This window comes from Puma concolor, chromosome C1, assembly GCF_028749965.1.
Source record: "Puma concolor isolate L17-30 chromosome C1, mPumCon1.1.hap2, whole genome shotgun sequence".
In the NCBI taxonomy this organism is placed as follows: domain Eukaryota; kingdom Metazoa; phylum Chordata; class Mammalia; order Carnivora; family Felidae; genus Puma; species Puma concolor.
Window position 1 is genome coordinate 77,690,518 of NC_141674.1, and position 12,818 is coordinate 77,703,335.

Sequence of the window (12,818 nt, forward strand, 5' to 3'; positions counted from 1 at the left end):
TTAGATGGGACACTCTGTGATTGGCCTTGGCCCACTACATCTTGAAGGTGGTTTCAGTTTGTGAGCCCTGACCTACTGGACATGGTAAAGTTATCTAACTATGGCATTTGAGGCTCTTTACAATCAGACCTCAGCACTCTCAGCCTCAATGCTGTGACCATACAGACAACACTTTATTGACCCTTGAGCATGAGATGCTTTTTCAAGCCATATCCCTTCACACATGCTTCTTCTATCTGGAATGCCTTATCTTCCTCTTTTCTACCTGTCAAATTTCTACTATTTAGTTTTCAAGTCTTTTGAGAAGTGAAAATTCCTGCGCACCAGCCCTAGAGATCATGATATAGTAGGTCTAGTGTGGGGCCCAGGAATGTGTTTTGTTTTGTTTTTTGTTTTTTTTTTTAGGAATGTGCACTTTTAATATATTTCAATACTTTTGAAGTAGTTGGTCTGTCAATAGATCTTTGAGAAACACAGCTCTAAGAGTAAGAAGGTTCAGGTTAGCTAATACCTTATAGCTTCTCTGACATCTAATGATTTGATCCCCATTCTCCAATTATATGTCAGGAGGATATACACTTGTAAAGTATTTCAAACCAAAATTCCAAAACTTGCCTTTTTGACATTTCTCCTTGGAATTTGCTCTTTGACTCTTGAAGGGATAGCTTACTTCCCTGGATACTTGAACTCAAAGTGTTTCTAAATCCTATGTAAAGAGATAACATTTTGAAGTAAAATGTCAGGAAACAGAAGAATGGATCTTTTCAGAAGTTCTACAAGGGCTGTCTCCAACAGATATGATCTGATTAAAGAAGGAATGAATACTTCTCACTAATCACATTTAATTTGCATAGAGAAATAAGGGAGCAAAGCTAAGGGAGTAAAACTATAAACACACGGGTTAGCTTATTAGTCACTATACTAAAAGGTCCCAAACCACTTTTACTTACTTACTTAACTCATGTAAATGATCAGTTTGAATTTCATTCAATATTTTCAATGGTCTGCATGTAGCTAAGTTCATTTAAAGTGCTATATACATGACATTTATTGAGACTGATTTTTCCAGTGTCAAAGCTATGCCCTCACAGGATTAAGCTACCTCAAAGAATCAGTACAAATTGCCTCTTAAATTGCAATACACATGACTATTAATTTTGAGGTAGGGACCAGTAGTTGTACAGTGATACAGGAAATTGTGCCTACTAACTCCACATCATATATTCTCCTGACCTATTTTGTGAACGTGGTCAAATCCTATTCCTTCTGGAAGGAATAACAGCTCTTTAGGCAATTCTTAGAGCCCTAAAACAATAATATTTTGACTTCTAATTGCTTCCCTTAAGAAGATTTTTTTTTTAAAGAGCACTGGGGTGGGATACATTAAGAGGCAACTATAGTTCTGAAGGACTGATTTCCTTCCGTCAGCCATCAGTATCTCCATTTTGCTGTCTTCTCATATACTTACCAAGATTTTCATTTTCTGTTTTAGTGAGATAGAGTGAATCTGCCAGTAATTCAGAAAATTCAGTCCCATTATTTTGGGGTTGTAAATGATTTAAATACAATATCCAATACAGAAGAAATTAATTTTTTCCTAATTTTGTTTACTTATACCTGAAAAAAAATCAGTTATGTCTGCTAAAAATAAAAGGTGTCTTTCATTTTCCTGGCTAACAGATGAATACTTTTAAAAATGGAGTATTTTTTGTCCTTCACAAACATTAGCAGATTATGTGTGATCACAGAATTGAGAGCTGGATAGTGTGTTTTATAAGGGAAAATTCAATAAATAATCTGAATTTGAATAGCGTTTTTAACAATATAGGGGAGCAATAGAATAGAAAAAGCTCATGTGCTGCATCATTATCATGGAATAACCTTGACCTCTGTCCTTAGAGGAGGAAATGCAATTTATGGAAGGGTTACTTTTTCAGTTTCGCTAAATATCATAATCTCAACAAACCAAAGCTAGTTAAGCAAGCGCATAAAAAAGACAAAGAAAATGAGTCCCAGAAACTGAACTGAAAAATATTCAAAGAATTTCTCACGAAATTATTTCATGCTAAGATACAATTTTACCTGATGTATTTGTCTTCTCAGTACCGGCTGAAAAATCAGTAACTTCTATTAAGTTCTCATCATCAAAATCATCCCAAACTTCATCTCCCAATTCAAAGTTCACATTTGGAACTTCTGAGAATGGAGAATTACTTTTATCCGCATCTGTCAAATTCTGGTTTCCAGATGCATTAAGATGTCTGTTGAACAGTACTGTTTGAGGGGCTTTCTCATTTGAAGTTGTAGAAGAGTTCCATCTAGAAAAATCTGTCATGTGCATGTATAAAAGAGTATAGGCACTTTTTAAACCATTAACATCAGTTTCTATTGATATATCAAACACATCTTTCAACTACTAAACTGAGGTTTGAACAGTAGTTTTCAAAAGTATTGGGTCAAGCAATATTGTTGAATATTGTTTTCAACCAATTCTATTTACTGTAGTACATATATTGATAGTTGCACTAAACTGAATTTTCAATAGATTCTTCCAGACAGAATTAATTTTCCCTATTAATTTCTAGATGAGAATAGCCATACTCTAAAAATGAATAATTTCTAAAATGGTATTCCTCCCCCCAGCTCTTTTCCCTACAGGTGAATTTTGAATATTGTTATGAAATATATCCAAAATAGATCTTAATTTTCTCCTGCTAAAAAGTCCTCAGTGTTATCTATTATTTATAGCCTGGGCTTAGAACCAGACTACCTGGGTGAAAAATTCCACTTCTCTCATTGTATAATCTTAGACAAGTAATTTAAAGTCTCTGAGCCTAATTTCTCCTCTGCAAAATGGGAATTATAAAAGTTCCTTTTTCATAAGATTGTTGTAGGGAATAAATGCCTTTACTCTTGCAGTTTTCCAAAGTAATTGTGCTAATAAATGTTTAATAAATTGCTTCTCAAAACATGTATGCATTTATATACACACATGTGTTTATTATATGTATTTATTATAGGTAAAAGATATGTAGCACATGATTTACAAGTAATAATAAAATATATAACATGCATAATTATAAATTCCATATATCTGATTTTCACTGAATGTTTTCATTGAGTTTTGCCAAACTCTTACATCTATAGCCAACCTATCATTACAATTAACAAATGAATACAGTTCTCGCATAAATGCTATTTAACATTCTTGTTGACTTTAGTAACTAAGATGAAAGTAAAATAACAAAGACAGAGGTTGGGACTTTACTCATTCATTCACTGACTTAGGCTACTTCTTCGCTAAATTAGACAATGGTTTTCAAATACTACAATATTCCTTCAATTTTTCATGGTATTCTCAATGTAATAGCTATGTACACAACATACTATTAAATTTAATCTGCATGATTTTTTTTAATGTTTATTTATTTTTGAGAGAGCATGAGTGGAAAAGGGGTGGGGGGGGCGGGGGACAGAGGATCCAAAGAGGGCTCTGCGCTGACAGCAATGAGCCCAATGTGGAGCTCACACTCACGTACCATGAGATCAGGAGCTGAGCCAAAGGTGGACACTCAACCAACTGAGCCACCTAGGTGCCTCTAATCTGCGCTATTAACATTTTATCCATCACTTTCATAAATCTAAACAAAACAATAAATCAAGTCCTAATTTGTAGTGTTTGCTGATTTCTATGGTATAAATATTCCCATTATGATTAATTTCAAGCTTCCAATGTAATATCTCTAAAAGTAAAGTTGAGAAGAAATGCATAGTAGCACCCCATAATATAGTATTTCCACCATACAGATACAAATATAGAGGTAAATAATCTCAAGAACACAGAAAACAGTAATATATGGTAGAATATTAGTTCTGAATACAGTCTTTGTTTTTAGTATAACTTATTTAATTGAAATTTTATATAATTAGACTTTTAATAATGGCTAAACGATTCCCAAGAATAATCATCTCTCACAAGCCAGCACAAGTTTGCTCCAGTGCACTGAGTTTCCTTCACTTTTAAATATCCTCTACACTTTTCTTCACCTAGCCAAATCTTATATTATCTCTCAACTGTTCTTCAACTCCAGTTCACATTTTTCTACTTCTATTCATTGATATACATACACAATATAATACATACTAAAAATAGAAGTAGGCACAAAGTGCAATGAGAATGCAAAGGAAACAGGACTTAAACCTATAACGAAGTCAGAGGGGACACCTCTAAGAGGGTAAAATGCTTAGAAGTTAATGTTGGAATTTGAGCTTGATAGAGTGGTGCCTGCAGAAATGGGCAAGAGGGGAAGGCAAGATACTCTGTGAGGGGAGAGCAACATGTGAAAGACACAGCAGTATGGGAGACCAGAGAATGTTTGGTAAACTATGTTTTCAGGATTTCTAGAGCACAAAGTAGAAGAAAAGGGCTCATTGAGACCGCACAAGCATTTAAGTGCCAAATTATGTTGATGCTTAACTTCAATGTTAAGGAATTCATTTTTTTTTTCCATATAGGCAATGGATAACTACTGAAGATATATTAGCAAGAGGTTTACGTGATGGGAGATGCCTGTTAGATCATTCAGAATAGTTACAGATGGAATGATAATGAGACTGAAAGCAAAGAGAAAAGTAAGACATATTACAATGGGAAAGACATTGAATGTCTAAGCTAGAGTATCAGCAGAAGGGAGAGAGAAGAAGAACAGTTATGAGAGATGTTTAGGAGACAAAATAGATAGGACATGGCGATTACTTGCATGTAAGGTAAGATACTTAGGATGACTCTTTTTCTGCCTTTAGCAGCTTAGAAGAGAATTCATTCACCAACCTAAGGAGAAAAGAAAAGGAGCAGTGTGAGATACAGAGAAGACAGAAAGAGTTCAGAGGCTGATATGTTAACTTTTAGGTGGATATGTCCAGGAAGGTGATTGTATAGATGGGTCAGGGGCTAGACAGAAAGATACAGATGCAGATGTAGAAATCATCTAAATATAGTTAGTAATTGTAGACATGGACTTGAGTGGCAGTGAATAAGAAAAGTTTACAAAGCAAGAAGAATAAAGAAGCAAGAAAGAAACTTTTCTAATATAAAAAGGAAGAAAAGCCCAAGCAATTCAAGAAGTAGTAGGAGAAGCAGAATGGCTTAATTAAAACCAAAGGAGAGATTTCCAAAAGGAAGGAAAGACCAAATGTGTCAAATACAAAGGTCAAAGAAAATAAAAACTGAAAAGAGTTCACTGAATTCAGAACTTAGAAGATCACTAAATAGTCTAAATGAAACCAGTTTCAAAGGAGTGATGGAGAATCCAAATTTTAGTGAATGAAAAGTGACTAGGAGGTAAGGAAATGAGCACAGTGAGTATAAATTGCCTTTTGAAGAATTTTTGTTTTGATGTGGAAAGCAAGACATTAAAGTATATAAAGACTGGTGATTCTGTTTTTTTGTCTGCCTGACATGCTTTCCCTTAAAAAAAAATTTTTTTTTAAGTTTATTTATTTTGAGAGAGATGCAAGAAGGGGCAGAGAGAGAGAGGGTAAGAGAGAATCCCAAGCAGGCTCCGTGCAGGCTGTAAGCATAGAGCCTGACATGGGACTCAAACTCACAAGCTGTAAGATCATAACCTGAGCCAAAATCAAGAGTTGGATGCTTAACCAACTGAGCCATCCACGTGCCCCTTTTCACTTCTTTTAATAGGAGTATCTTTTTCATCCTTTGGGGAAACTGCCTCCACCCATTCCATGTGATCCTGGTGAGGATGTCTTTCATGGTACCCTGGTCCCTAGGGCTACAGCGGGGGAACATATGACCCAATCCCCAGGCTGTAGGAATTGATCAAGAGAGAAATACAAGACTCAGCTGAGGCCAGTTAGAATGAACTCTGGTTTACCAAAGGTAAAAGGGGAAGGCTGTTTTTCTACCAAGTCTGTTAAACTGGGAAGATGTGAGTTAGGGGTGACCTGTCATGTGAGAAAGACTATTGAAAAAAATAAAGCCAAGTAGTAACAGGCATATCTAAAAGATTGAGAGAAAACTAGAAGCATGACTAAAATCATAGTGCCTGGATCTAGCAAGATTAAAGCCAGATGCATGTCTGGATTTACAAGTTTACATGAGTGGTCTTCTTTTTTTGTGATTAAGTCACTTTGAGTAGCATTTCTGCCACTTACCACCAAAACGATCAGGAGTAGCTAGATGAGAACAGGGAGCTGAAGAAGGAAGAGACATGAGCATATTTATATGTTGAAGAGAAAGAAATAAGGAAGAGAGATGGACAATATGGGAAAGAGGAAATGGATACTGGTCTCCTAAGGCCCTCCCTAAGGGGAGGCAGGATTGGAAAGATTAAAACTACAGCTAGAGAGATAAGCCTTGAATAGAATAAAAGATAATTCTTCTTTTAAGACAGAGTTAAGGATGGATGCAGAAATAGAGAAATATATAGTTGTACAGTGGAAAGTTGAAAGAGTTCATATAGATTCAATTTTCAATTCTCCACTGACAACTAAAAGTCAATTTCATTTTATAGAAATGGCATTGGACTGGGAATCAAGAGATATAGAATCTATTTCTGGTCCTGCCATTAATTAGATATGTGATTTTAGGCAAGTAATTTAATCTCTCAGAGTCTTGGTTTCTTTCACTATAAAATGAAAAATTACACAAAGGTCCCTTACAATTTAAATTTTATGATTCAACATGCTTTCTCATATAGTTTCTGACATTTTTCTTTTTCCTTTCTTGAAATTGGAATTAGGATGACAAAAATTGGCATGTTTTTCTTAAAACATTCTCAAGAGCAATATTTGAATACATATAAAGTATGTTTTGCCATGCACAACTAATAGTTGTGAAAGGAATAATGAATATACTCAATTACTATTAATAACAGTACCAGATACTAGCTAAGAGCTTTCTGTACATTATCTCATTTAATTGTAAAATCCCTAAAACATAAGCAGATGAGGGAATTGAGATAAAGTGGTTAGATATATTATGAAATGTGACACAACTAATAAATGGCAGACCTAGAATTTGAACCTAAGACAGATTATTCTAAGCATTTATTTTTTAGTAATTTCTAAGCCCAATGTGGGTCTCGAACTCAAAACCCTGAGATCAAGACTCGCATACTCTACCAACTGATTCAGTTAGGCACCACTAGACAGATTATTATAGATCCTGTGAATTTAAGTACTATACTACACAGCTTCTTCTATTAAAAAAAAAAAGTGGCCCATTCAGTAAAACAGGGATACAATTATCAATGATGTCTAATGAGACTTTAATATCATAATATAAACTGGATTTGGAATGGGGGTGGGAAAGAAATCAAAGTAGGGAAACCATGTAAAGACAGCATGAAAGTAAACAGAGGGATACGTAAGTAAAGAGGGATAATTAAAGTAAGCAGAAGTGCAGGGAACAGAGCAGCAGAACAAGGAATAAGTTAGAGGGCTATAGGTTGAAGGGATATAAAAATAAGAGTAGACAATCTCATACCTTCTCTCCCTGTTGTAATGATATTCAGGCTTTGAGGAAGTTGGATAAATGCTCTGATACTCTAAGTGAGATTAGGGGACTTTTCTTGTTCTTATTTGGGCCTAATGACTGCCATGTCATAAGAGGTGATTGGTACGCCAGCCCTTGCCTACTTAAGATCTTAAATTATGGCCAGAGGAAGCATTAAGTGACAGCATGAAAGAAAGAGTGTCAACAGATGCTAAGGTCACACACATGAAATTATTTGTGGGAAACCCCAAGTTCACCATTTCTATATACAGCAACTCAAACAAACAACTCTATAGCCAGGATTATTTCTCACACATTTTAACAGACTAGCTATTAATGGCATGACCCAGACAAAGGATGCTATTAATATCAGGATCCAGAGTATTGATAAACCAATCCCAATGTTGAAAAAGAATTTAATGACTGACACAGATGAAAAGCAAATCTAGACTACATACAAGCTATATTCTCTTATTATCATGGAAGTTGTAAGAATCAGAGGTTTAGAAACTGGAGAGATATTAAAGGACACCTAATTTAATCCCCTAATTTAAAAGATAAGACTAAGACCTAAAGGGGTTAAATAATTTTCCCAAGGTCACACAGATATTTTGTAAAACTGGACTAATTTTATAAACATAAAATTATTTTAAATAATTCTAAAGACATATAAAAGTAATAGTTCAGCATTTTAACACTTTGTGTATCTTGAGATCCCTTATTTTCTCAGCTTTTCCTCATATTATCTTTAAATAAAAATAGTCAATGCTATGTAGGGCAGAGATTTTTTAAAAATCTGTGACAAATATAGCAAGACCATCTGAAATAACAGACCTAAGAATTTGAAACTGGTCCAATAACCCAAGAGAAAAATGTTGCCAAGTTAATCATAGTAATTTCAGATGCTGGTTTTTCAATAACATTGTCATTCTGAAGTAATAATAAATAATTTTCTCTTTCAAGGCAGTATCAATGGTAATTTACCTTTGTCTTGATATTCAGATGGTTCTTGTTGAACTTTTGCACAGATTTCATGCTGATCCCTCTGTTCCATTATAGACAATTCAGGTATATTTAAACACTCTGACCTTTATAAAGATAAAGCCATAAAAATATTAAATATTAAAATTAAATCAACACTTAAATCAAAATTAGATCAACAATTAAAATTAAAATCAACACTTTTATGATAGACTGCATTAGCCTGGGTAGTAAAGGGTAAAAAAAATAGGTGTTTAATGGAAGCAAGATAGTCATCTTTACATGTCCCAAATATGTAGATATCTGCTATCTGTGTATAGCCTTAAAAATCTATTGCTAATGCTACTTTCAATTAGATAACAAAAGCTAGGATATCTTGAAGTAGTGTTGGCATCTGTTCTGATTGGTCAGTGGCTGTTCTGTACTGTTTGTTAAGTATATTAAATGTCATCCCTGAATATAGAATACCCTTATCTGGAAGGGAAATGACATATACGATTCCTTCCAGGCATCATGATATAGGAAAAGAATGCTGAGTTATCATCTAGGGTCTTCTCCTTAAAACCAGGAATATGAGTTTCGGTTATTTTATCTATAAGATGGGATAGAAATACCTCATTTTATGAGCTAGGTTGTTGTTAAGGTCAAAAGAGATAATGCACAATGTGCAATTTTTAAATTGTAAATTATTTATAAATCTGAAGTGTTATTAATATAGAGTGGGCCCCTAAATGGAAAAGATTAGACTTTGTACAGCAACATGATTTCTCTTTCTAAAATATACTTTTGTCTCCTGTTAAGTTTAGAAGGCAGAAAAAGCCTGAGGTCATGACATATAGGATGGGTAGTTTCCCACGAAAGAGATGATTCAATGAATGTTAAAATATTCTATAACTACAGAGTTCTAAATAAATTTAGATAACCAAACTCTTATGATGCCATTACTTCATTACGGAACTACATGATTACTGTGATTTGAATGTAGCCAGTGTTCACCTTTCTCTGAACACATGATTATTTGGAGAAGCAAAGAATTTATGAGGACTATTCTACCTTGGATATTAACATTATATTTATACCTTGATATGCTGGAAAGAGAAGGTTTTGGAGTAAAACCAAATTCTTTAAGATCCACACTTTGAGATTTATTCATTTGCATCTATTAATGAAAAAAAAATTCAACTATCAATTTCATAGCAACACTTTTTAACAAGCCAAACAGCAAAATTCCTGCCAGTACATAAAGTCCCAAAATCAATGAATTATGAGAAATTCAGGCTAGTTTTCAAATCAAATCTCCTTCTCAGGCACTTCTTAAACGTAGGCATTTCTTCATGGTTCTTTACTAGGCCTTCTCTTCTCCCTCTACACATTTTCAAACACCTCACTTACTTCCCTGGCTTCAATTATCATCTACATGTGAATGACTTTCAAATATGTATTTCTACTCAGCTCCTTCTCCTGGTTTTCTGTTATATTCAACTGTCTGTGGAACATCTTTACCTAGACATCTTGCAGGTTTCTAAATTCAGTATTTACCAGATTGAAATTAATGTATATCTACTTCTCTAAACTTGTTTTTCCTTTGGAATTCCTACCCTAGTGAAGCCTCACTTTGTTCCTAGCTGCTCAACCCAGAAAGCTGGTCATCATCTTGATCCTTCTACGTCACCCCTCACAAGCAATTAAGTACCAGGGTAGTTGATTCTATCTCTGAGAAATATTTTAAACCTAGCCACTACTCTCCACTGCTACTGCCATTACATTAGAGTAGGCCAATCTTGCCTAGATTACTGCAAAACCTATCTAATGAGTCTTTATGTTCCTTTCCTATCATCCTCTAATCCATTCTCTACATTGCATCCGGAGTGAATTTATAAAATGCAATTCTGGTAATGTCACTGCTTTAAGCCCTTTAGTGGTTTCCCAATACTTTCAGGATAAAGTCCAAATCCTTAAAATAGCAAAAAGGCCTTCATTATCCAGCTCTTACTTACCTCTTCAGCCTTTTCACCCTCATCTCTCCACTCCCCAACATGTAACTGAACTCCAGACGTACTGTATAACTTCAGTGTTTTAAAAGATCTCCTCTGGCACTTTATTAGCTCTGGACCACTGCACATTTTCTGTCTGGAATACTTTTTTATCCCTCTCCACCACCACTATGGTGCCTCCCTCTCCATACTTGGCTTCAAGTCTCAGTCATGTTTGTTTGGAATCCCTTCCTGGCCTATCAAATGTGGAATGAGTACACTTTCTATCCAAATTCAAGTTATCTTAAATTTCTGTCATAGAATCATCCATCACACTACATTGAAAAAGCCTATTTAGCTATCTATATCCTTTACTCAGCTATAAGCTCTATGAGGATTGGGACTAAAGCTGTCTTTTTCACAGCAGTATCTTAGCATCTATAACAGTCCTTGGCATATTCTTGGTGCTCAATGAATACAGAAGGGGGGCACTTGGCTGGCTTAGTTGGAAGAGTGTGAGACCCTTGATCTCAGGGTTGTGGATTTGAGCCCCATGCTAGATGTACATATTACTAAAAACAATAAATCAATTTAAAAAAATGAATATGGAGAGAAAGAAGGAATAATATGGAATGGAGAAGGAAAGAGGAAGGAAAGATGGAAGAAAGGGAGGGAGAAAGGGAGGGAGGAAAAGCTTGGGCTACTAAAAAATTATCTCAGAGAAGGTGGTAGCTGTTTCAAAATGCATGTCACTCCCTGTTTCCTAATATTCCCCTTGTTTAAGCCTCATGACTTAAAATCTTCATTCTTGTTAAAGAAGAGAAGAGAAACAGAAGAAACAGACATTCTGCTATTTTCTTGCCTCTCTTCTGTGGCCTGATCAATTATTTTGCCCTGGATATGATGATGCAGGCTCAGAATAAGTCTGCTACTGACTAGCCTATCAATTGTATAAGCTACCATTCTTTCATGACTTGGAAAGCAGGCTCTTGCTCAGTACTCATCCAAGTACATGAATCAAAATCAACTTCAGACTTTCCACACCAGTTTCAACACAAACAGAACACAGGAAAGGGTAAGTGTCTCTAGTTTCAATTGCTGGTTAACAACAACAAAAAGACTAATAAGGGACTATGTAGAACTGTGTCCCAAAAGTAGATTTACAGATTCATTGTTAAGAAGTATATTTTCCTTCAGAAGAAGTATTTTGAAAATACAGCCCTGAAGTAACTAAAGTACACTGCAGATACCTACCTAATTGATATACAGAAAGAATATAAAGGAATATTCATATATATTAAATTACAGAGCAAGGGATAAATGTTATTAAAACTAACCTTGAGACGTTTAACTGGAGGAAGTGATGAAACAGCATTCCTGTTTCTTAAATCAGATAAATATGAAGAGATTGTTGACTCTTTCATTACTGACTTTTGTGCAACTCCAGTTTTACCTATGAGAAGAAATTCTAGATCCTTTAGGTTAAACTTTAGGTAGTGTTCATGTAAAGCCAAATTTCTTTATAATTTCTAATCTAATTTTTTTCATGAAAGAAAATCATTTGAATTATAAACTGCATAATATAAATATCATACATAGATAATTAGGCTGTTATTACTATTCAAAGACCTTTCAATTTTTAAAACCTGAAATAAATATCTTTTATGGAACTCACAGCAGTCATGTCCACATGTATGTTTATTTTTACAGTGATGATTACATTCTCGGTTCCCAGGTTTTTTGCAAGCAGTCATTCCTAAATTAATATAAGAAAAAAACCTGCTTTTTACTAGCATTTATTTCCTTTCAGACAGTACAAAAAGATTATGATTTTACACTTCCTCAAGTGTTAACCCGTTTAATATTTTAAAATGGTATTTCTGATAACAGCTAGTCCCTGTTGGGCTATTTGCCCAATCCCAGCTTTTTGCAAGGAGCATCGACCCACCTATAAACTTCTCTTAACCTCCCTGACATAAATAGAGCCAAATACCACAGAATATCAGTAACTCTTATCTTGAATGAGGTAAGAATTAGGGTGGAGTTTTTAAACTTCTCTGCTGCTTTATACTTACACTTAAGAAGAACCTGGAAAGAAGCAAACGTCATGTCATTTTAATGGCATCAGTGATAGTTTCTAGTAGGGAGGAAACCATACGTATTTAATAAACATTGAAATAAGTGTTTTAGGGGTATAAGAAATTTGCTATATGAATTCATAAAGAAAAGAGATTGCTGCCTGCTTGACCCACTGAGCTAGTATATCTAAATACATAATTTACTCTTCATAATATTTTAAGTAGGTTTTTTCTTGATCTTAGTAACATGGGGGAAGGGACAGACATCTGAAT

General features: G+C 34.6%; 1 protein-coding gene across 7 annotated transcripts in view; it reads right to left on the bottom strand.

Moving 5' to 3' along the window:
- Window positions 1-12,818, bottom strand: part of HFM1 (helicase for meiosis 1) — a 93,012-nt gene that overhangs the window by 9,958 nt on the left and 70,236 nt on the right. For 5 of the 7 annotated variants that reach the window (XR_015254871.1, XM_086717524.1, XM_086717521.1 and 2 more), the window contains 6 exons: window positions 12,143-12,223; window positions 11,805-11,920; window positions 9,574-9,653; window positions 8,498-8,601; window positions 2,083-2,328; window positions 616-706 (listed from right to left, as the gene is read on the bottom strand). Coding sequence is in view for 5 of the 7 variants with exons in the window: in XM_086717524.1 (XP_086573650.1) it covers window positions 616-706; window positions 2,083-2,328; window positions 8,498-8,601; window positions 9,574-9,653; window positions 11,805-11,920; window positions 12,143-12,223 (718 nt within the window). In the remaining 2 variants the exon portion in view is untranslated. Of the gene's footprint in view, window positions 1-615; window positions 707-2,082; window positions 2,329-8,497; window positions 8,602-9,573; window positions 9,654-11,804; window positions 11,921-12,142; window positions 12,224-12,818 lie in introns of those variants that run through there. The other 2 variants (XR_015254872.1, XM_086717525.1) reach the window with 2 other exon arrangements.